The 25,323-nt window shown below is 45.4% G+C and overlaps 1 protein-coding gene across 1 annotated transcript in view; it reads right to left on the reverse strand.

Annotated features, from left to right (window-relative positions):
• Positions 1–14,409, reverse strand: part of LOC117355017 (zinc finger protein 665-like) — a 50,493-nt gene extending 36,084 nt beyond the window's left edge. Inside the window, exons 1-4 of the mRNA XM_033932964.1 lie at positions 14,090–14,409; positions 13,442–13,568; positions 12,628–12,741; positions 1,338–2,999 (exon numbers count right to left, since the gene is read on the reverse strand). Coding sequence (XP_033788855.1) covers positions 1,338–2,999; positions 12,628–12,741; positions 13,442–13,568; positions 14,090–14,113 — 1,927 coding nt within the window. The 5' untranslated portion in view covers positions 14,114–14,409. The remainder of the gene's footprint in view (positions 1–1,337; positions 3,000–12,627; positions 12,742–13,441; positions 13,569–14,089) is intronic.
• Between the last annotated feature and the right edge of the window lie 10,914 nt (positions 14,410–25,323).

A 25,323-nucleotide genomic window follows, 5' to 3' on the forward strand; every position in this document is an offset into this window, starting at 1 on the left:
CAGTTTATCGGGGAGAGTCCCCATACCCCTCCCTCTTCTGTTTCCTCTCCAGGGCTGACCGTCTGCTTTGTTACTAACTGAGGAGTTGAAGGACAGCCCAGAGGTAAGGGAGGATGAGCAAAAAGAATGCAAATGAAGTTCCCTACAAGAGTTCTTGCCAGAAGAGGTCAACTACCCACAGGTTCAGGAATAAAGTCTACTAGAAAGATTACTGAGGTAAGAACCTAATCTTTCCTAAATAAACAGATGGAAAGCAGGTTAAAAGGAGTCCCAAACTGAAAGAGTATTAACTTAGATGGTGTGATCAAACAGTTAACATCAGCCAGAATGCAAATCTCTACACACTTACAACTACCTCTATGATTAGAAGAGTTAAGAGCACCTTAACACTAGCAGAGCCAATCAGACATTCACTATCACCTGACAGTTACATGAATCATGTTCTCAGTGATGAAAGACAAAATGCAGATGAGGAATGCTACCATGATTGACTGACCCTAATATCAACACTGTGTCACTTTCAAGGTCTTCATAGCTAACTCTGATGCTGAGAAAGTCCCTGGTACCAAGACTGCAGTGTACATAGTATAAAACACAGAACAATGTCCATATTCATTCTTCATACAGTGGCAGCAAGGGCCTTAGCAGCAGTGACAGGTCCACGGTGCTTTGTAGGAAAATCCATGGTGATTTTGTTATGGCTTCAAATGCACACATTAAGGTTGTTCATGCTGAGGCCTTTTTAATAGAGGCCGACTGAATTGTGGGTTTTGGCTTGACATCAAACCCAAGCTGAAATGCACAGAGTTGTTTTGGTGGTCTAGTGGCACGCAGGAATAGGATCAATCCCCAGTTGCTCCTGCCCAGCCCGTGTCTCAAGTCAAAATGGCTGCTATGACTTTCAGAGGCAGTATCACAAGATGGCTGCTGTGACTTCCTGCCGCAAGTTTGGAATTTAAAGCAGCATGGGCAGGAGCCAGTCTAAAACACCAAAGTTATTTGTGAGTGCAGGAAGTACCTCTTGATTCACAGTGTCTTATTCCATGATGTGAAAGTAGTGGTGAATTTTAAGATTTAAAGCTGATACAAGCTTTTCTTACATTCAGTACAGGTATAGGATTAGTCTCTTCTATGGATCATTTGGTGAATTTTTAGAGTTGAAAGCCGAGTGTAGCTTTTATTACACTCAGTACATTTAAATGGTTTGCACCCTGTGTGGATCATTTTGTGACTTTTGAGACTTGAAAGCTGAATGAAGCTTTTATTACACTCAGTACATGCAAATGGTTTGTACCTTGTGTGGATCATTTTGTGATTTTTTAGACTTGAAAGCTGGGTGAAGCTTTTATTACATTCAGTACATATAAATGGTTTGTGCCCTGTGTGGATCAATTTGTGACTTTTTAGACTTGAAAGCTGAGTGAAGCTTTTATTACACTCAGTACATGTATATGGTTTGAATCCTGTGTGGATAACTTCGTGCCTTTTTAGAACTGAAAGCTGAGTAAAGCTCTTATTACACTCAGTACATGTAAATGGTTTGTGCCCTGTGTGGATCATTTTGTGACTTTTCAAATGTGAAAGCTGAGTAAAGCTTTTATTACACTCAGTACATGTATATGGTTTGTGTCCTGTGTGTATCATTTTGTGTCCTTTTAGATACGAAAGTCGAGTAAAGCTTTTATTACACTCAGTACATGTAAATGGTTTGACTGCTGTGTGGGTCTGTTTGTGGTTTTTTAGAACTGAAAGCTGAGTGAAGCTTTTATTACACTCAGTACATGTAAATGGCTTATACCCTGTATGGATTATTTTGTGTCTTTTTAGATACGAAAGCTGAGTGAAGCTTTTATTACACTCAGTACATATAAATGGTTTGACTGCTATGTGGGTCTGTTGATGGCTTTTTAGAGTTGAAAGCCGAGTGAAGCTTTTATTACACTCAGTACATGTATATGGTTTGTACCCTGTGTGGATCCTTTGATGTCTTTTTAGACATGAATGTTGAGTGAAGTTTTTATTACACTCAGTACAATTATATGGTTTGTCTCCCATGTGGATCTTCTTGTGAAAGTTTAGATCTGAAAGATGAGTGAAGTTTTTATTACACACGGTACATAAATATGGTTTTTCTCCCGTGTGAATCCTCTGGTGAATTTTTAGATATGAAAGCCTACTGAATCTTTTATTACACTCAGTACATGAAAATGGTTTGTACCCTGTGTGAATCATTTTGTGGCTTTTTAGACTTGAAAGCTGAGTGAAGCTTTTATTACACTCAGTACATGTATACGGTTTGTACCCTGTGTGGATCATTTTGTGACTTTTTAGATGTGAAAGCTGAGTGAAGCTTTTATTACACTCAGTACATGTATACGGTTTGTATCCTGTGTGAATCATTTTGTGTCTTTTTAGATCTGAAAGCCGAGTGAAGCTTTTATTACACTCAGTACATGTAAATGGCTTGTATCCTGTGTGGACTATTTTGTGTCTTTTTAGATACGAAAGCCGAGTGAAGCTTTTATTACACTCAATACATATAAACGGTTTGACTGCTGTGGGGGTCTGTTGCTGGATTTTTAGAGTTGAAAGCCGAGTGAAGCTTTTATTATGCTCAGTAGATAGAAATGGTTTCTTATTTTTATGACCCCTTTTGTGCATCTGGAGTTCTTTCTGGTGTGTTTTTCTTTTCCTCTTGCCATGGTGGGATTCAGAAGTCACTTTATCACTATTATTAATTTGGGAGGGTCTCTGGTTCTCAGGGCTGTGACTGAGTTCCCTGTCAGTTCTCTCACAGGAAGGGCCTCTATCCATTGAGTCTTCTGCAGGGTCTCTCTGTTCCCTTGATTCCTGCTTACAATTCTTTGTGTTAATAATTTCAGGTGTCTGGGAAATATTCTCATAGACATTTTCTGACTGTGTTTGGATTTCTTCCATTTTCACAGGACCTTCTCCTTGATTCTCAATTCTCTTCCAGTCATGTCGGTTCTGATAATCTGCTAGATATAAAGAGAAGATATTTCTCATGAGATAGAAAACGGCAGTGATTTCTTAGATTATCGTATAACCTGTGTATAATGAGGAAAGATAGATGTCGCAGAAAGATTTTCCATGTGTGGCTTGAGAATGGGTCAGTTTCCTACTTGCAAAGCATTTTTTCAAGCATTTATCTCTAGACAGTGCCAAATTGTGAGCTGTTCCTTGGGAATGGTAGTGTAGAAAGTTAAGGGAGTCAATTCTCTCTAGGGCATCAAATATCTGATTGCTCTAAGAGTAATCTATAGATTTTGCTTGTAGGTGTAAGAATCACCTATAGCCTACTCATACATCGCCTATTTGCACACCAACCACTTCCACGCAATAACTCTTAGGCACTATCTTATGGAATGGACCTTAAGTGCATTTACGAGCATCCTGCCATATTACCCATGTTCTGGCACGTAACTTCTGTTTTAGCATGATAGTTACACGCCAAAGTGGCATTTAATGTTTGGCAGACTGTATAGAATTAGAGGGAAGAGCTCTGAAGAGAATATATTATAATCTGGGCTTACTGGGGAATTTCTTCTACAACCATGAAGTAATGTCCCCTGATCTAGAGTCCTATTGAAACATGGTCACTGTTGGGTCATGTTTGTCTCCACTCTGACTCACAAGAACAGCCAGTGAATGGAGTACGGACACATATAACTGTTGTCAGACAACCTGCTTAATGTGTCTGTTCATAATGGTAAGAAAGCTCCTACCCAGACAAGTTCCTCTCACTGGGTCATACCTGTGGATTCCATACAATCTTTCTAGGACTCTACTGAGCTAACTTAGATCTACTTGTCATACTCTCATTGCACAATATCTTTGACGACTCTCGGTAACAAATCTTCAGCATAACCAGCCCTACTCATGGAATGCCTGTCCCTCAACTCTTCGATTGAAGAACAGTGGCGTACCAAGGGGGGGGCGGCCGTCCGCTCCGGGTGCAGCCTTAGGGGGGGTGCACAGCCATCCAGGTCTGAAAAATGGTCAATCGCCAAGGCAAAGTGAGTCCATCGCATAGACTCACTTTGCCTTGGCGATCTACCGAGCCGATCAGCCTTCCTCTCCCAATTCTGCCGTCAGAGAGGAAGTTCGGGCCAGCCAATCGCTACCTGGCTGGGCGGAACTTCCTCTCCGACAGCAGAATTGACGTCGGGGAGAGGAATGCTGGTCAGCCCGACGCAGGGAAGCAGAGAGAGCTTGGGGCGATGGCGGCTTTGGAGCCTGTTCGTCGATGGTGGCAGCAGTGGCTTGGTGGAGGACAGGCAAGGAGAAAGAAAGAAAGAGGGCAGGCAGGGAGACAGAAGGGAAACAGAAAAAAAGAAAGGGGGCATGAAGAGAGAAAAAAGAAAGGCAGGCAGGGAGAGAGGAAGTAAAAGTTGGGGGAGGGAATGAGGTCTGGAGGGGAGGAAGCATACAGGCTGAAAGAAGGGAAGAAAGATTGGATGCACAGTCAGAAGAAGAAAGTGCAACCAGAGACTCATGAAATCACCAGACAAGGTAGGAAAAATGATTTTATTTTCAATTTAGTGATCAAAATGTGTCTGAATTTATATCTGCTGTCTATATTTTACACTATGGCCCCCTTTTACTAAACCGCAATAGCGGTTTTTAGCACAGGGAGCCTATGAGCGTCAAGAGCAGCCCTGGGCATTCAGCGCAGCTCCCTGTGCTAAAAACTGCTATTGTGGTTTAGTAAAAAGGGAGGGGGGATATTTGTCTATTTTTGTATGGTTGTTACTGAGGTGACAGTGCATAGAGTCATCTGCCTTGACCTCTTTGAAAAATACCCAGAATAGGAATGATAATTAACATTTTCTCAGCGTACAGTGTGCTTTGTGTTTTTTTTATTTTATTGTTGGTAGATCATTTTGACTTGGTCATTTTAAAAATAGCTCGCAAGCCCAAAAAGTGTGGGCACCCCTGAGCTAGAGCGTTGAAGCTGCGTGTGGCTGCCGTAAAGGTCATCTCTGACACAACCGGAAGTTGCATCAGAGACAACCTTTACGGCAGCCATATGCAACTACAACGCTCCGGCTGCTGTAAGAAGGCAGTTTAGACATCGCCGGCCACAGGGCAGGGAGGTTTGTCGGATTGGGCCTGTTGTACTGGGGGGGGAGGCATTGCAGGTCTTGTTGCCAAAATCGGAAAGGTGAGGAAGGGAGATTGAGAGAAGGGGGCAGATGATGGAAGTGGGGAGAAGGGAGAACAAATGCTGAATGGAAGTGGAGAAAGAGAACACACACTGGATGGAAGGAGGGATAAAGAAAAAGGACATATGTTGGATGGGGGAAGAAGAAATAGTTAGTGAGATAGTGGAGGGGTGAAGGAAAGGGGTGGTATGCTGTGGGTAGACATAGTGAAAAGAGGGAAATGAGGACTGCATAGTAAGAAATAATTTAATTTAGACGGAGGCAGAAAATAAAGAAGGAAGACCAGAGAAGGAAAGGGAAGAGAGAGAGAGGAGAGAGAGATGCCAGAGAACGGGGAAGGAGACAGAAATATCAGATCTGAGCGGAGGAAATGAGAAGAGAGAGATGCTAAAAACCACAGGGGGAGGGAAAGAGAGATGAAAGGAGAAAGATGCCAGACCATAAGGGGGGGTCTAGAGGAGAGATGGAAGGGGGAGGCATACAGTTTCTGGAAGGGGCATAGAAGGAGAGAAGATGCCATATAGGGAGGGGCAGACAGTGGATGGAAAGAAGACAGTAACAAGAAGATGAGGAAAGCAGAAACCAGAGAAGACAAAGGTAGAACAAAAATTTTCTATTTATTTATTGCTTTAGGAGACATATGTCACTGTTTCTGTGGTGTTGCATTTTATGCAGAGTCCAGCTTCTTGCTGGTTCAATTTAACCTTTGTCTATGTATTTCTATTTTATCCCCCCTTTTACAAAACTGTGGAACGTTTTTTAGCGCCAGCCGTGGTGATAGCAGCTCTGATGCTCAGAATTCTATGAGCGTCAGTGCTGTTACCACCGTGGCTAAAATCCACACAACAGTTTTGTAAAAGGGGGAATGGTTAGTTTGTGATGACATATTCCATACTAGGCGAAGGTGTTTTCTGTGTTCTATGTGTTCGAAAGACATGGTTTTCTGTTAGGATTGACGGTGTAGGATTGATCTGTACTGGTCTAGCTTGTTTAGTTTTACAATGGGTGTAATGCTCACTGCAATATGTAAGATGCTGCCTTTTCCTAGGTACTCATGTGTGACATGTAGCTTGTTACTAAAAATCATGTTTTTCACACAGATAGGGGGGGGGTGCCAAAAATGATGGGTGTCACATATGCTAGGTACACCACTGTTGAAGAATTACACATTAAATTCAAATGAAGTATCGACATTTTATTTGGAGGATACCTTTGACCAATAACATGCCTCTATGCCACCTACTTGGCGACTAGACTTGGTTATCAGTGATCTAAAAAAAAATTAGGTTCTTACCTTGGAGAAAGAGATGGTATGTTGAACCTTATCTGTGCTCCCGAGCATACATTACAGTTTGTTTTTCCAACTCCTCCTCCTTCTCCACGGTCTCTGCTGCTCCCTTCAGTTTGTACCAAAAGAAGAAGGAGGAATTCCCTGAAAACAGGTCTCTGATCTGCTCAGATGAAGATAAAACAATCAATGAAGACAAAGTAATGCAGTTAAAACATTAACAAAGCTCCGAGAGGAAAAATTAATGTAAAAAATACAAGGAAAAAACAAACAGCCTGAACACTGATGGAGCTAAACCATTACTCCCTTGTAAACATATATACAGTTTCTTCCTAATTCAACAGTCTGTCTGAGAACCATAGGGACATACCTCGGCAGTCCCCAAACACTAGGGTAGGATAGATCAGTGGTTCCCAACCCTGTCCTGGAGGAACACCAGGCCAATTGGGTTTTCAGGCTAGCCCTAATGAATATGCATGAAGCAAATTTGCATGCCTATCACTTCCATCATATGCAAATCTCTCTCATGCATATTCATTAGGGCTAGCCTGAAAACCCGATTGGCCTGGTGTTCCTCCAGGACAGGGTTGGGAATCACTGGGATAGATAATCCTGCATGTAGCACTGAAGACCCGAAAGCAGCATCCTCCAGTGCTGCAATGTCCACCCTGAAGAATCTGGTGAAGGTATAAAGGGAGCACCAGGTTGTTGATCTACAAATCTTCTCTGGTGAAATTGCCCAAACTTCTGCCCAAGAGGAGGCCAATCCTCTTGTTGAATGCACCTTCAACAAGACGGGCGATTTGCCACAACCAATGTATGCAGAGGATATCGCTCTCTGAATCCATGTAGAGATGATGACCTTGGAAATGGGTCTGGAAGTAGCCTAGGGATGGTGGCCTTGGAAGTGGTTGACATGAAAAGATGATCCGAGAAACGAGCTAACACAGGAGAACTCTCCAGACATCTAAAACCTTTAAGGCCTTGTCTTTCTTCTTGGACCTTGTGGGATTAAATGCTCAGCTGACTTTTTGTAAGGAGGCTCACTCCAGCTTCCGTAATCCTGAGGAACAGTTCTCTGCACAAAGGTACCTGCAATTCTGAGACTGAATATTGCTGGTAAATCCCAGTGCCACTCAAACTCCTACACCCTAGACTAATTCAGCCATATCCAAATAATGCTGAGGTGGTCTGTCCATATTTTTAGTGACACTGTCTGGAAATATCTGCTGAAAATCAAGGTTCAAGTTTAATAAGTCTTGATCTATCACCTAATGAGGGGCTACCAAGACTACTGCTTTGATCAATAGATCCATTAGGAAGGCTCCCTGTAAGGGCTCATAAGGGGCTCTGCTGAATCCTTCTAAGACTATGATTCCATGATGGAAACGGATCTGGGCTCGGTGGCCTTAGTCTCAGGGCACCTTTCAAAAACCTGACTAAGTCTGGATGGGCCACTAGCAAAGCTCTTTTCTCTTGGCTCCAAAAGCATGAGATCCCTGCTACGTTAACTTTAAGGGACACCACTGCTAATTCCTTGTCAAGGCCATCCTGGAGGAACTCCAGTACCGACAAGATTGGGACTTTTCCCAGCTCTATCTTTCTCTGCTGCACCAATATTGAAATGTTTCCCAGGCCTTGGCATATGCTGAAGCCGTCATTGGCTTTTTGGCTCTAAGCAGAGATGCAATGACTACTTCTGAATATCCTTTTTGGACTGCGCTGTGTGCTCAAGAACCGTACCATAAGACCAAAATGTCCAGATCCTCTAAGCAGGGGTGAAGTATTTTGTGCTGCCCTGGTCGAGGGCGATGCAGTGTTTTCCTCTGCTGCCCCCGGGTGTTTATCATCTTGCCGGCTCCATCCTCTGTCTTGCTGCAGCGTTTGCGTGGCCCTAGAAACATTTTTTTCGGCCAATGTGGCCCAGGGAAGCCAAAAGGTTGGACACCCTTGTTCTAGGGCAATTGGCCCCTGTGAGAGCAAGCCTGGGTACACCTGGATTCTGAGACTTTGCTCCTTCTATAGGCGTACAAGATCCACATATTACGGGCGCACATATTACGGGTCAACCACCATTCTCAGGTGATCCACCTGGCCTATCATGGGCCAGGTCAGAAACATGTACAGAAGGCCATGGTTAAACCAGAGTGTCTAGCCCTGCACTTCTGGGTTCACACCTTCGGCTGAAAAACCGAGTCGCCTTTTTGTTCTTTGCAGTTCCATGAGGTTGAACATTGGATGACCCCCATAGTAGAGAATGGCATGGGGAAAAATTTTGTCCCCGTCTCCGCCCCATCCCCATGAGCTTGTCCCCATCCCATCCCCACGAGCTCGGTCCCTGTTACATCCCCGCGAGCTCAGTCCCCGTCCCTGCCAACCATTTGATCTCATCTGTACAAACCATCTCCCTTCTGTGTTCCTATTTTCTCCATTTCTAATATCTCCCCTCTGTATCTGTATACTCCCTCCTGTGTCCGGCATTGCCCCCCTGTGTCCATATACCATCTCCATGTATCTCCCCTTTATGTCTCTGTCCCTATGCCCCCATGCACATAATTTCCCCTCTGTTTCTGTTATCTTTCTGTCCAGATTTCCCCTCTCTTCCTCTTCCACACCAATGTGTCTCTCTCCTCTCCAACCCCATCTAGCTCCTTTCCCTCTTTCTCCCTCCACTTCCGCCATCTGGCTCACCTGCCTGTCCTTCTCCCCTTTCTCTTTCCTGCTGTGGGTTCAATATTTGTCTCCCTCTTACTTCATCCCCTTGGCCCAGCATCTCTTTCCTTTTCACTCCCTCCTTCCTACTGTGAGGGAACATGCGCGGTCATGGATCGCGCAGTCCAGCAGCCTCCTTCCTCCTGCATTCTCTGCTCAGCTTCACTTTGTGCTATGAGAAATGAGCTTGCTTCAGATCTTTAGAGCAAAGAGAGCTGTCTGTTCAGCCATTGCAAATTCCCCCTGTGGCGTGCTCCCGGCTCCTTCCTTGCACGATTCCGATCCGGGCCGTTCTCTCCCTGCCTTCTCGGTGTAGTGTGGCGTTTGCAATTAGATGGCAAAGTGAAGGCGGGACAGCGGTAGAACTAGACCCTCCCTGGGGGAACTACAGTGCAGGGCCAGCCTGGGTGGGAAGCAAGGAGAGAGTAGTATAGAAACATAGAAACATAGAAAGGTGACGGCAGAAAAGGGCCACAGCCCATCAAGTCTGCCCACTTTACTGACCCACCCCATTAAGTCTGAGTGCTGATGACTTAGTTCCTTAGCTCGACCCTCGTAGGGATCCCACGTGGATATCCCATCTATTCTTAAAGTCGAGCACGTTGGCGGCCTTGACCACCTGCATCGGAAGTTTGATCTGGCTGGTTCGGGTTTTATTTCTTTGCCTTGGAGCTCCCACCCCCTCACCTTATGTGGAGAATTTCATTTTTCTTCTCTCCCAGTGGCATGCTTTCCACAAGTCACACACAGCTTCTTGAGTTGAATCTTCTCCTTTGATGCAACCGGAAACAGGAAGTTGCGTCAGAGAAGATTCAACTCAAGCAGCCGCGTGCAACTTGTGGACAGCATGCCACTAGGAGAGAAGAAAAATGAAATTCGCCACATAAGGTGAGGGAGGGAGATGGCTGGATGGCAGCGATCGGGTGGGAGGGAGACAAGATCATTCATCGCTCCACAGGGCACTGAATGGCCTTGTACCCATCCCTGCAGCAACCATTTTTCTCTCCCTGTTTCGGCGGGTTACCCATGGGTAACAACCACAGTGAAATTCTCTACCCCATAGTCTCAGAATGGCCTGGAATGCTTTCAGGTACAACGACCGTTCTCCTGGGTCTAATGTCTGTCTGCTGTATGGCAGAGTCATGGCTGAAAGGCAGCAACCAGCCCATGACCCCTGCCTAGCTCCAGGCAGAATGGTTCCCTGGAGTGGCCTTAATGGAACTAAAAATAAATAACTGGCTGAGATGTCTCCTTTACAACTCAAGTCTTTGATTTACTACTACCACTACTATTAATTATTTCTATAGCGCTAGCAGATGCATGCAGCGATGTACAGAGTCACAAAGGAGTCCCTGCTCCAAATAGCTTACAATCTAAACAGACAAGATAGACAAACAGGATGTCATGGATACAGTCAAGGGGAACGGTTAATCTGCTGGCTGGGTTGGAGGACAGAGGAGTAGGGTTAAGGATTGAAGGCTATATCAAAAAGGTGAGTTTTCAGTCTGCTTTTAAACACGGGAAGGGAAGGGGACACCTTCATACTCACCTGCAGAAGGAAGAACTGAAGGAGGCAGCAGAGACCATGGAAAAGGTGGAGGACTTCAAAAGTTGCAACTGACACCTTCTGCAGTATGCTCGCAAACACAGATGGATAACCCTATGGTTCAGTATACCATCCCTATTGCACTGAAAAATCCATTCTCTTTCCTATCCCCACATGTACTTTCTTTCATATAGTCTGAGTTTAAAGTACTTTGTAAACCACCCAGAAAGACCCCTCTCAATGGATGATATATATCAAGACGTATTAAACTTGAATCTTAATTTCCAGCAGCATCTTTCATTTGTGTATACTTGAACAAATGCCTAATCCAAACTACCACAACCAGACACAGGAGAACCCAGAAATCATTCACATACATTCCAATCAGAGACATGAAATGGAAAAAACTGTACGATGACCTTCTAGCCACACAGGTAGCAAAACTAGACCACCAACTCTCTAATCTACTAATCGTGACCCCAGACTACAAAACTTTCAGAAAAGAAAAACCTTGCTTTTCAAGAAATCCATGAAGACTAACTAACACTGAATGAAACATTTCAATCTTCTGAAGCAACCCACTCTACTCTGTAACTCCTCTGGACATGTCCAGAAATCCTCTTCTGTAATCCGCCTTGAACCGCAAGGTAATGGCGGAATAAAAATCACTAATGTATACATCCATGTGAATATTTTAATTATGTGATCATTAACTTGTACCCTTGAGAAAGGCTCGCCAGAGCCAAAACACGGATCGTGTTGGGTCCATCATCACCAACTGCTTTCACAGTGGATGTATTCGATTTGATCTTTGAACCTTATCTCATAATAAACAACATCTCAAGAACACTGAATTCCACAGTCTTCGTTTTGGTTTTCCAATGGTGACGAGTGCTCTTTTTCATATGTATCAGCCGTCTCGAGCTTTGCGCTCTAACAATAAAAAGTGTTTAAAGGTACCCTCTCTGAAACATGCGAGACTGTCTCGTTTTCATCATTCCATGATAACTCTACAGGGTGCTATATAGTGAAATGCATTGTCTGTTGAAATAAAACGTGTTTGAAAGGCCCGCTGTAAATTTAATGTTTGTCTGTTTTAATTATGCATGTTTTATTTTGTTTCTTGCTCAAGTAAGAAATTTCAAAAATAAATAAATATTCTTACAGTCGACCCTGAAATTTCTGTGCTTAACCCTCCAAGACCCGCTACAATACAGACAAGGAGCTCCTCTATGCAGGTGCCTCGGTCACTCTATAAACCCCTTCTCAACAGCCCCCCCTCCCAACAGCACCTACATTTAAGCACTATATACAAACTTAAATGTACAGAGCGCTAGCCGTCATGTGGGTCAGTGTGTGCATACATGCATAACGTGTTAGGAGAGCTCAGTGGTAGTCTATAAAGTACATGCACAGTAGCACATAAGTGCAAAAGTGATCACTAGGGAAGGACATGGGCGGGCGCAGTTACAAGCTTAACTTACAGAATATGCTCTACGTGACAAGGTGTTCGCATTTATGACAGCCAGCTGGACAACATGCAGAGACCCTGCTGCTTCCCAGGCTTCTGAACACAGCCCAGGATCTGGCACCACAAAACACGCCTTCCTTGAAACTCCCTCACTACACAGTTTTGAGCTTCAAGATTTCTGACATATGTAGGAAGTTACAGATAAACAGGAACCTGGATCTTTCCTTCCCTCTAACTCTCCAGAGCTAAGACTGTGTGGCCCAGAGGTTAAGCCTTCACTTACAGACCAAGTGACTGACCCTTATCTATAAAAGGGCAGCACTCCCAGCGGCACGACAAGCCCATGTACCATGACTGGAGACTTATCCTACAGAAGGTATCTAGAGAAGGCATTTTTACCCCAGTCCCTCATTATTGCACTCACCTAAGCAGCTGCTTTTCTCATGTTCTCTTTCCTCTGATCCTGGTTCACCCCTGATATAGGGCTCTTCCCCTCGTTCAATGTGGGATATAATCTTAGGAGTGAAGGTCAAAGAACCTGTTGTTGGGGGTATGAGTGCATTAATTTTCTTAAAATTTTTATACCTCATAAAAGTAACATAAACCTTTATATTCTAATCCCCACTCTAAATAGTGCAATGTATTATCACCCTCATTTTAACTTATTTATACCTTATACAGCATGCAGGTTTCCTTGTTCACACCTAGAACATTTGGAATAAGGTGAAATAAACATAGAGAGCATGCTCAGACTGATGTGAGCTTGGAGAAAGGGCAGGAAGCTAAAATTATTTTCCCACATCTCTCTCCAGAGAAAGCTTTCCAGCAAAGAATTAGCAATTCAGAGATTATCTTTAAATAGTACGGTAAGGATTTATATTCCATGTTAAACATAATAAATGCCCGACATGCATGATTAAATTAAAATGTATTTTCTCCTGTTTTTGTTACAGGCAGCTTGTGGGGTCCACCACTGTTGTCGGTGGACACTACCTCTTTGGGTAGGAGGTTTGTCATGTCCAGCTTTATTCACTGCACGCAGGTTGCAGAGCACAGTGGCATCGCCTTTGCTGGGAACATTTCCTTCAGGCTTCATACAGCTGTCTTTTTTAATTTGGAGTAGGCTGGCCGGGCCTCCTGACCTCCTCGGGCCCGAAGCATGTGCTTTCTGAGTCTACTCTTTAATCTGGCCCTGCCCACTACTACTAATAAACTTGTACCATAGGTTTATCCCTTACCCAGAGAGATCAGGGTCTGATAGTTCTCCTTCATCACCTCTCTGTAAAGCTCCTTCTGCTCTTCATTTAAGTACTCCCACTCCTCCTGGGAGAAAGAGATAGAAATATCCTCAAATGCCACCTGCATCTGAAATAGAAACAAGAAACACACTCAGCACCTTCTGCAACAGAAAATAATATTAAATATTGAACTAAGGCCTGTACTGGGCAGACTTGCACGGTCTGTGTCTGCATATGGCCTTTTGGTTGAGGTTGGGCTGGGGAGGGCTTCAATGGCTGGGAGGGTGAAGCTGGGCTGGAGTAGGTTTTAATGGAGATTTCGGCAGTTGGAACCCAAGCACAGTACCGGGTAGAGCTTTGGATTCTTGCCCAGAAATAGTTAAGAAGAAAAAATTTAAATTGAATCAGGTTGGGCAGACTGGATGGACCATTAGGGTCTTTATCTACCGTCATCTACTATATTACTTCCAGGAAGGGTTGGTGCTCATTGGGGAGGAGAAAAACTTACTAGTGTACATAATTTACAATGACAGTGCCAGAAGAGGATTATATTTTGGGAGACCTCTCAGCACTTAAGCTCAGCAGGGCAGAGGGAAGGGTTTCTAAGTTTGTCCCAGCCCAAATCTCTCTCCTTTCAACAAGACCCACCTGGGCAGAAGCTCCTGCAGCCATTTCCCAGGATCAGAAATGAAGGTGGCCCAGGCTTTGTCTCTTGCACTTTGCCAGTAAGAACAAAAGGGCAGGAAGTGAGATTTAGAGCCGGAAGTCGCTCCCTGGACAGAGATCTTCCAGCCCCCAAATGTTGGTGACGTCCCCGTGACGGAGGCCTACAAGTTGCAAAGCTAAAAGCTTTGCGCATGCGCCAGCCCTCCCGCCCGAATGTATCTACTGTACATATAATACGAGCCCCCCAAACTTCTATTTCGGCTTAACCCGCAAATTAAAGATTCGTTTCCTGTTGGGCACAGGCTGATGACATCACAAAAGAGAGGCGGAGCTTCACCTCCGTTCAAGGCGAGGCACATGGATTTATCTTGTTGGTTCCGCCCCCTTTAGTGCTGATTGGTCAGACAGTTGCTGGGGTATAATAGAAGTTCTGCCCACTAGCAGGGAGGTGGAGTTTTAGCTTCTTCTGGCCCTCATTGGTCAGAATGTTTCTGGAGGCGGGAAAGAGCCAAGGAAAGCGGGAAGCTCTGCTTTGGTGAACTTCAGGCCTGGCGGCGCTTCACTCTCTCTGAGCATTCGGTTTAGTGAGGGGAGGCGGTCTTTTCTTCTTGGTCCCGCCCCTTTCAGTGCTGATTGGTCAGACAGTTGCAAGGGTTTGGAAGAGAAGTTATAAAGCTCCGCCCACCTAGGGGGAAAAGGAGGGGTTTTAGCTTCTTCTTGGCACTCATTGGTCAGAATGTTCCTGGGGCGAGGAGAGGAGGAGTTTAAGGAGGGAGGGAAAGGCGGGAAGTTATGTAGTCCTGTCTGCTCTTCAGCCATTTCCTCCTAAGTGTTCAGTTCCCGTTTTCAGCTTCTCTCTGCTGTTGTGGAAATCAGATTGGGGGACGGAGAAAGTGCTTCTATATAACTATAGTCAGCTCTGTTCAAGCTCCGCCCCTTCCAGGAGGGGGCGGACACTCTGCACTGCAGGGTGGAGTCTAGGAAATGTAGGCGGTTTCTCAATGAGTAGCTCCGCCCTCCTCATTATGATGTAATCGGTCTTTATTCTTGTAAAAGCTCTAAATGAGCTAAAACCCTCCAGTCCTGGATCTCACTTTCTGCCCTTCTCTCCTTTCCCCCAGCACTTCAAGAGAGAAACCCTAAAGCAGGGGTGCCCACACTTTTGGGGCTTGCGAGCTACTTTTAAAATGACCAAGTCAAAATGATCTACCAACAATAAAATTTAAAAAAAATACTGTACGCATAGAATTGTCAATTATCATTCCTATTCCGGGGTTTTTTCAAAGAGGTCAAAGCAGATGACTCTATGCACTGTCACCTCAGTAATAACCATACAAAAATAGACAAATATACCCCCTCCCTTTTTACTAAACCACGATAACAGTTTTTAGCGCAGGGAGCTGTGCTGAATGCCCAGCGCTGCTCTCGACACTCATAGGCTCCCTGCGCTAAAAACCTCTATTGCGGTTTAGTAAAAGGGGACCATATTGTAAAATATAGACAGCAGATATAAATTCAGACACATTTTGATCACTAAATTTAAAATAAAATCATTTTTCCTACCTTGTCTGGTGATTTCATGAGTCTCTGGTTGCACTTTCTTCTTCTGACTGTGCATCCAATCTTTCTTCCCTTCTTTTAGCCTGTTTGCTTCCTCTCCTCCTGACTTCATTCCCCACCCCAAACGTTTTCTTCTTCTCTCCCTGCCCTCTCTTTCTTTCTCTCTTCATGCCCCTTTCTTTTTTTTGTTTCTCTTCTTTCCTTCTGTCTCCCTGCCTGCCCTCTTTCTCCCTCCCTGCCCTCCCCCAAGCCACGGCCACTGCCACCGGATAACAGGCCCCCAAAGCCGCCCGCCGCCGGCCAAGCTCTCCTTGCTTCGGGTGCACCAACATTCCTTTCCCCGACGTCAATTTTGCCTTCGGAGAGGAAGTTACGCTGGCCAGAACTTCCTCTCCGAGGCAGAATTGACGTCGGGGAGAGAAAGGCTGATCGGCCCAAGATCGACCTATTGGGAGAAATGCTGCCGGGTCCTGCCTTTGAGGAAACAGAAAGTAGGCAGGACCTGGCAGCAAGAAGAGCAAATCGAAAGCTTCACTGACCAGTCTCCCGCTTTAGCCCGCGAATGGGGCTCTAACATGTGCGTGCCAGCTTCCCTTCTCTCCCCCCCTCCTGACATAACTTCCGGTTTCAGAGGAAAGAGAAGGGAAGCCAGTACAAGCGCACGTTAGCCCCCGGAGCATAAATTCTCCAAGCCGTTTTGTTTTTTTTAAATGTTGAGCAGCGGAGGCAGCAGCAGAATTCAGGAGCAGGCCAGTCAGGAGGGGAAAAAAGAGAAGGGAACCCGCTCTGCGATCGACTGGGGTCGCCTGAGCGAGCGACCTGTCGATCGCGATCGACGTGTTGGGCACCCCTGCCCTAAAGCTTCTCCCCTGTAGCCAGAGAATGATCCTGATTCATTTCTAAATCCTGCAAACAGCAGAAGCTTCTGCTAATGCAGAATATTTACTCCCAGATTCTCATTCTCTGATGAATTGTCTGCCCATATCCCATCTGGAATACCTTTATGAAGAGAGTGACCCCAGGTAGGGTTACCAGGCAAACAGGAAACCCCAGACATGTCCTCTTTTTCAAAGATTATCTGGGTGCTCAGATGTTTTTGCCTTTTTTAAATTGGGGTAGTTGGTCCAGGTTGAGCCAGCTCTTCCACCTACCTTCTTCCTAGGGCCGGATGGTATAATTTAATCTTCAGGCAGCCAGGAGCAGCAATAAGGTAAGCCTGCACCCCAAAGCCACTTCACTGCAGTGACTTCCTGTTCCTGCTTAGAAGGGACTTTCAAACTTTTTTGCACACTAAATGGGATGAGTTTTTGGAATTTAATGGTCAACATCGCCATACCCCTGACTTGTTCTGGAATACTGCTAAAATTGTCCTATGGGGAGAATGTATTGCCTATGTTATCGCCCAAAATAGATGACTGTCTAAGGGAATTCTCTGTTTAGAACGAGGCTTGGTGGCAGCTAAGCGTCATTATAATAAATTTCTGTCTCTGGTTGCGAAAGAAAACTTACTTTCCATTGAAACGGCCCTTAATTCCCACATTCATGAATGCACAGTTAAGATGTTATTTTATCAGAAGTTTAAGTACCATCGCTATGGGAACCGATTGGGGAAACTACTTGCTCAGTTAATAAAACGGGCGAAGGGCCAAAGATTTGTTTTAGGTTTAAAAGATGGATTGGGGAGATTGCAACCAAGTTTCCAAGTTTAGTTTCCAAGTTTATTAAATAGCTTGATTTATCGCCTATTCAAAATTCTAGGCGATGTACAAATTGTTCAAAAATATAGGTAACATATCATTCGGACATACAATAATTTGGGTGAGAGAAGTAAACTTACTTATACAGATATCAATACATTTAGGTTGAATATTTCTACGAATAATAGTAAAACAAAAGGGAAGTTATTTAATGGTTACATTCATTGTTAAATTCAATAATTCGAGGGAAGTACATTAGGAAGGGAGACAATGACAATTGGCAAAGAAAATTAGATTGGTAGTGGAGAAGATTTTAATCACTAAAAGCATCTGTAAATAGAAAACTTTTAAGTTTGGTCTTAAATTTATCTAAGTTTTTTTCTTGTCTTATCTGATCAGATAGCGGGAATCTTCTTGAATTATTTGGGGGATATTTATAGGAGAGAGGACTCAGGGGCTGGGCCTCTTGTCCAGGACTATATTGAGGACTTTGGTTTGCTGATTTTGACAGACCAGGATATAGACTATCTGAATACACCCATTACTATCAAAGAATTACAGAAGGCTATCCTGATTCAACGGAATTACGCGGCCCCTGGGCCGGATGGCTTTACTGCCAAGTTTTACAAGTTGTTGTCCTCTCAGCTTGGAGTGCCCTTGTGCGACTATTACCATCAAGTTATAGATCAGGGGGAGTTCCCTAGGGGGGGGCTAATGAGGCCTTGATTACACTGATCCCCAAACTGGGCAAAGAGGCGACCACCCCTGAGTCATATCGTCCTATTTCGCTCCTTAATGTTGATATTAAAATTTTGGCAGACCGGCTTTCTTCCATTCTTCCAAGACTCATTGGGTTGGAACAGGTGGGATTTGTGAAAGGACAGCAGGCTGTACATAATGTTCGTAAGGTAATTCTGGCTCTTGCTCATGTTCACTCCCAAGATTTATCTTTGTTGATGCTTAGCTTAGATGCAGCCCGTGCTTTTGATCAGGTGGATTGGTCATATTTATTCGAAGTGCTGAATTATTTGGGGATGACTGGCTGGTATGCTCGTGCGATACATATTCTCTACGCTTCCCCGGTGGCTTGTTTATTGGTAAATTATGTAATCACAGATAGTTTTATGATAGAATGGGGAACTAGATAGGGTTGTCCTTTGTCCCCACTTTTGGTTTTGCTTTATTTGGAACCTTTCCTGTAAACAGTAATCCGGGACCCTGGAATTTCAGGGATCAGATTTGCTTTTTACTCTAACGCACCCCTGTACTTCCATTTCTCATCTTTTACACTCTCTCGAAGAATTTCGATTTTACTCGGGTTTTATGTTAAATTACCACAAATCTCACGTGTTAGCATGTCTTGCTACCCTACAAGACACTTGGGAGGGCAACTTTCCCTTTTCCTGGGCCCCTACCTCGATTAAATACTTGGGAATATGGCTACCTAGGGATACTACTACTTTATATGCTTGTAATATTGATCTTCTATTAGAAGACACCTTGCAGTCCTTTAAAATTTGATCTATTTTCCCTTTATCGGTGGCGGGAAGGATAGCTCTGTTCAATATGGGCTTATTTCCCATATGATTATATAGGGTTCAGGTCCTTTATTGTTATCTTATACTCACAACATCCAACTTACCAGAGGCCTACAACATTATGTTTGGCAATGTAAAAGACCTCGTATGACTTTTTCTAGGCTGTGTTTACCCAGGGAAAGGGGGGGGGGTATGAAAAGCCACCTGTTTACAGCCTTTCAATACCACTGGCTTCAAGGAAACTCAATATGCTGTTATAATTAATATAAATTTATTTTTATTAACAATCAATAACAGGTTACAAGAACAAATCTTTACAGCATATGGAGCTGACAGATAGTATGCCTCATGCGCTTGAGTATACCTGGATGTCTGTCCTGTTTTCATAATCACAAAGGCTGTCTCTTATACAATTCTTGACAGCTTGAGGCCACGTTGGCACATATCATATTGTTAGTTTTTATTGGTCACTTACAAACATCATTACATTTATCAGTTTATTAATTGATTCATAATATCTGTGTCATACCATACGCATGTCCTGTTTTCCAGAAAATCTATATTTTCCCGCATATGCCGTTTTAATTTATCATGTCAGCAATTTCAAGCCATCGGCCAGTAAAAGCCTGCCCATCACAGGATATTCTTGCAAAATAATGTATTTTTATATTCTTGGTTAAGACACGTTCTCATCCTTCTTAGATTACTGCAGATGTGACACCAGTTGCCATGTAAAAGAATAAGTTTTGTTTCACTCGCTCATTTTTCGCTTGGCTCCTTGGAATCTACGAAAGGAGTGTGCCAGGGGTAGTTTTGATCGGCAATGGAGCGTTACATCCTCGGTCTGCTGACCGCGTAGGGTGTGAGCATCGGCGGGACGTGCCTCCTCTCTAATGGCGCCCTGAGACAAGCTGGTGAGAATGACGAGTAGGAGCATCGAGGGCAGAGAGCGGTGAGGATCAGGGCGGCTGGAGAGTGTGCACTGCTCGGTGACTAATTAAGAGATAGGATCCGTACTCCTCCATGAAGTAACTGCACAGATTTTGGTGCTGCGACCACAGTGGATTCGAGGTGACCCAGTGCTTGGAATATTTTTCATGTTATGGTTGTGCACTATCCCAAACCCTAGTTGGCTCCCTAGGGTAAGTGCTTACGGGAAGCTTACGATTCCCAGACTCATGTGGGAGGTCATCCGAAACCTGCTGCTGCTTCGCCATGTGCAGGCCTTAGCCCCAGTGGAGTGGTGGAGTGAACAGTGCCTGTGAGACCTGCTCCAGAGAAGGAAACCCTGATAGGAGCTCAGGAGGTGATGCTGAATTAATTGCCAGCCCGCCCCGCAAGCCACACCTGTAACCCCCAAATTCCCGCGACAGGCTGCCTGACACGTAGGATGTCCATGAGGAGAAAACTGGACATCTACGGGTTAGCGGGAAAGAAGCAAGGAGCCCCGAAGGCAGCAGGAGTAAGCCCGACACAAGCGGCTAAGATGGCGGTGTTGGAGGCCACTCTGGGAGGTGGCGTGGAACTCCAGGAACTCCAGTGGAGTGCAGGGGGGATCCCTGGAGGCGCCGGACTCCCTGAGAGATTTGCTGTTGGACATTCGTAAAGAAATAAAGTCCCTGTGACACGATGTTACCAAAGCAGTAACGGATTTAAAACAAGACCTGGGGGAGCTGGTGAAGAGGCAGGATGCGGTGGAAGCACCTATTAACACCATGACTTGAGGACATCAGAGAAGTGCAGCAGACAGTGGCAGGGGTATGCGCGGAGGAGTTGGCGCTGTGGGATAAGTTGGAAGATCTGGATAACAGATCTCAGCGGTGTAATCTCAGGATCCTGGAGGTGCCGGAAGAAAGTGCCTATCAGGATGCCCGTCAGACAGCCTTGGACATTTGTACATATATCCTCACTAGTGCTCTGGCTAGTGAGGGGCGGGTGCCAGAAATAGAAACTGAACAAGCGCATCGGGCTTTGGGGCGCCCTAAATCCAACTTACCCCGTGACATTGTTCTATGCCTGGGCAGTTTACAGGTGAAGGAGGAAATCTTTCATGCAGCGCGAAAGCAGAGGGATTACAAATGGAATAATTTGCGGGTGGACATATATCAGGATGTGGCGGCTGCCACCTTGCGAAAGCGGAAGGACTTGCAAGCGGTGACCACCTATCTTCGCAGAGAGGTCCTCAGATATCGGTGGCTTTATCCATTCGCCTTGGCACTGACGGTGGGGAGTGTGACGAGACGGGTTCGTACAGTGGCGGAGGCCTGGACGGTGCTACAAGAACTAACATAGAAACATAGAAATAGACGGCAGATAAGGGCCAAGGCCCATCTAGTCTGCCCACCCCAATGACCCTCCCCTACCTTTCTCTGTGAATAGATCCCACGTGTCTATCCCATTTGGCCTTAAAATCAGGCACGCTGCTGGCCTCAATAACCTGAAGTGGAAGACTATTCCAGCGATCAACCACCCTTTCAGTGAAAAAGAATTTCCTGGTGTCCCCGTGCAGTTTCCCGCCCCTGATTTTCCACGGATGCCCCCTTGTTGCCACGGGACCCTTGAAAAAGAAGATATCTTCTTCCACCTCGATGTGGCCCGTGAGATACTTGAATGTCTCGATCATGTCACCCCTCTCTCTGCGTTCCTCGAGTGAGTACAGCTGCAACTTATCCAGCCGTTCCTCGTACGGGAGATCCTTGAGTCCCGAGACCATCCGGGTGGCCATTCTCTGGACCGACTCTAGTCTCAGCACATCCTTACGGTAATGCGGCCTCCAGAATTGCACACAGTATTCCAGGTGGGGCCTCACCATGGATCTATACAATGGCATAATGACTTCAGGCTTACGGCTGACAAAATTCCTGCGTATGCAACCTATGATTTGCCTTGCCTTGGATGAAGCTTGCTCCACTTGATTGGCAGTCTTCATGTTCTCACTGACGATCACCCCTAAGTCTCGTTCTGCTTCAGTTCTTGTTAGGATCTCGCCATTAAGGGTGTAAGTCTTGCATGGATTATGGCTGCCCAGGTGCATGACTTTGCATTTTTTGGCTTTGAAGCTGAGTTGCCAGGACCTAGACCAGCGCTCCAGTAGGAGTAGGTCGTGCATCATGTTGTCGGACATTGAATTTATGTCTGTTGTGCTTTTGCCCACTACATTGCTTAGTTTGGCGTCATCGGCGAATAATGTTATTTTACCTCGCAGCCCTTCTGCCAAGTCTCTTATAAAGATGTTGAATAGGATCGAGGCCAGGACTGAGCCCTGCGGCACTCCACTGATTACCTCCGTCATTTCGGAGGGGGTGCCATTCACCACTACCCTCTGAAGCCTACCTCCGAGCCAGTTCCCAACCCATTTCATCAATGTGTCGCCCAATCCTATAGAACTCATCTTGCTCAGCAACCTGCGGTGTGATACGCTATCGAATGCTTTACTGAAGTCCAGGTATACGATGTCCAGGGACTCCCCAACATCCAGCTTCCTCATCACCCAGTCAAAGAAGCTGATCAGGTTGGATTGGCAGGATCTCCCCTTAGTAAATCCATGTTGACGGGGATCCCGTAGATTCTCCTCGTTCAGGATCGTATCCAATTGGCGTTTGATTAGAGTTTCCATTAGTTTGCACACTATTGATGTGAGACTCACCGGTCTATAGTTTGCTGTCTCCATCTTGGAGCCTTTCTTGTGGAGTGGAATGACGTTAGCCGTCTTCCAGTCCAACGGGACGTTACCCGTACTAAGGGAGAGATTGAAGAGCGCGGATAGCGGTTCCGCCAAGACTTCACACAACTCCCTGAGCACCCTGGGGTGTAGGTTGTCAGGCCCCATTGCCTTGTTAACTTTAAGCTTTGACAGCTCGCAGTAGACACCGCTGGGTGTAAACTCGAAATTACTAAACGGGTCATCTGCGTCAACCCTTGTCTGTAGCTGAGGGCCGAGTCCTGGCGCCTCGCGGATGAAGACTGAACAGAAGTATTCATTTAACAGTTGGGTTTTTTTCAAGTCCGCTTCTACATAGTCTCCGTCTGGTTTCCTAAGACGTACTATCCCGCCTGAGTTCTTATTTCTGTCACTGATATACCTGAAGAAGGATTTATCTCATTTCTGGATGTTCTTCACTAGAGACTCCTCCTTGCAGAATTTGGCCTCCCTAACTGCTGTTTTGACGGCTTTTGACTTGGCCAGATAGACTTCCCTAGAGTCCTGTTTCCCTGATTGTTTGTAAGAGATGAATGCTTTTTTCTTCTCCTTGATGAGGTCCGAAATCTCTGCAGAGAACCACTGTGGCTTATTGTTCCTTCGCCGTTTACTTACTGATTTAACATAGCGGTTTGTTGCTTCTTGTATGGTGTCTTTCAAAGTCGACCACATTTCTTCCACGTTATCAGTTTCTGCTTGGCTTTGTAGCGCCTGGTGAACGAAGTCTCCCATTTCTTTGAAGTTTGTGTCCTTGAATTTGAGGACCTTGGTCAGTGTGGTAGATTTAGTGAAACCTTTCCTGAGATTGAACCATACCATGTTGTGGTCACTGGAGGCCAATGTGTCGCCTACTGAGACCTCTGTGACACTTTCTCCATTGGTAAGTATCAAGTCCAGTATTGCCTGATCCCTTGTTGGTTCCAACACCAGTTGCCTGAGTCTTGCTCCCTTCATAGAGTTTAATAGCCTCCTGCTGCTGCCGGAAGCAGAGAAAAGCGTGTCCCAATCCACATCAGGCATGTTGAAGTCACCTAACAATACTGTGTCCCCACGCAAGGTGATATTCTCTATATCTCCGATTAATTCCATATCTAGGTCATCCTGTTGTCTTGGGGATCTGTATATTACGCCAAGATACAGGCATTTGTCCTTCCCTCTGGCCAAATTTACCCAAAGGGATTCCCCAGTGTAGTGGACATCTGTGATTCTGGTGACCTTAATGTCATCTTTAGTATATAATGCTACACCTCCTCCCATTTTGTCCTCCCTGTCCCAGCGAAGCAAGTTGTAACCCGGTATGACCATGTCCCACCCGTGGGAATCCGTGAGCCAGGTCTCAGATATCGCCACCACATCCAGGTCGGCATTCCTCATTTCTGTTTCTAATTCCAGGATCTTGTTTCCCAGACTGTGGGCGTTTACGTACATAGCCCTCCATGTTGTATGTTTGTTATGTCTCAGTGGGGATGTCCCCACTTGAGCTACTTGGACACCTTTAGCATTATTCGCATGTTTTGTACTTTCCCTAGACCCAGAGTTACAACGTGCACCTATCCCGGATTCCCCAGACCCAGAACTACAGTGTGTTCCTATCCCAGACTCGGAAATGTGTGTACCCTGTGGGGGTATTCCCGCTTGGGCTACTTGAACTCCTTTATTACAATTTGCAATGTGTGTTCTCTTGCTGGACCCAGAATTACAATGTGTACTCCCTCTAGACCCAGAATTACAACGTGTACTCCCCCTAGACCCAGAATTACAATGTATACTCCCCCTAGACCCAGAATTACAATGTGACCCAGAATTATAATGTGAGCCAACCCCAGACTCGAAAGTGTGTATACTCTCCTCTGACCCAGATCGGTGTTTACTTACCTTAGTCTCAAAAAAGTATTGGCAGCTTAGCTCGCCAGGTAGGTTGTTTGTGCCCGTACCCTCCCCCAACTTACCTAGTTTAAAGCCCTGTGTAGTAGGCGGGCTAGACGGTGTCCAAGGACGTTCTTCCCTCTTCTGGTCAGGTGTAACCCGTCTGGTCCCTGCCTCCGCTGGGTCAGACCTGAGGTCCATCATGCCCAGCAGTCCGCTCACGCGGCGGCCCAACAGGTCCAGGACCTGTGCAGTAATCCTCTATCTATATCCCTCTATCCCCTTTTCCAGCAGGAAATTGTTCAATCCTTTCTTGAACCCTAGTACTGTACTCTGCCCTACTATACTCTCTGGAAGCGCATTCCAGGTGTCCACCACATGTTGGGTAAAGAACTTCCTAGCATTCGTTTTGAATCTGTCTCCTTTCAACTTTTCTGAATGCCCTCTTGTTCTTTTATTATTCGAAAGTTTGAAGGATCTGTCCCTCTCTACTCTCTCTATGCCCTTCATGATCTTGTAAGTCTCTATCATATTCCCTCTAAGCCTCCTTTTCTCCAGGGAAAAGAGACCCAGTTTCTCCAATCTCTCAGCGTATGAAAGGTTTTCCATACCCTTTATCAGACGCGTCGCTCTCCTCTGAACCCTCTCGAGTAACACCATATCCTTCTTAAGGCCCACCTAGTTCCACACATCCCCGCCCTCCTACACGATGACGATCTGTTGGAAGCTTTTCAAAACCTATCCGGACCCCAGACATGTCCTCAAAAGGCAAACATGTCCGGGGAAATCTGGACGTCTGATACTCCTAGCCCAGCCGCTATAATTGAATCTTCTGGCACCCAGCAGTAGCAAGGT

The sequence above is a fragment of the Geotrypetes seraphini genome, chromosome 2 (genome assembly GCF_902459505.1).
Source record: "Geotrypetes seraphini chromosome 2, aGeoSer1.1, whole genome shotgun sequence".
Lineage (NCBI taxonomy): Eukaryota > Metazoa > Chordata > Amphibia > Gymnophiona > Dermophiidae > Geotrypetes > Geotrypetes seraphini.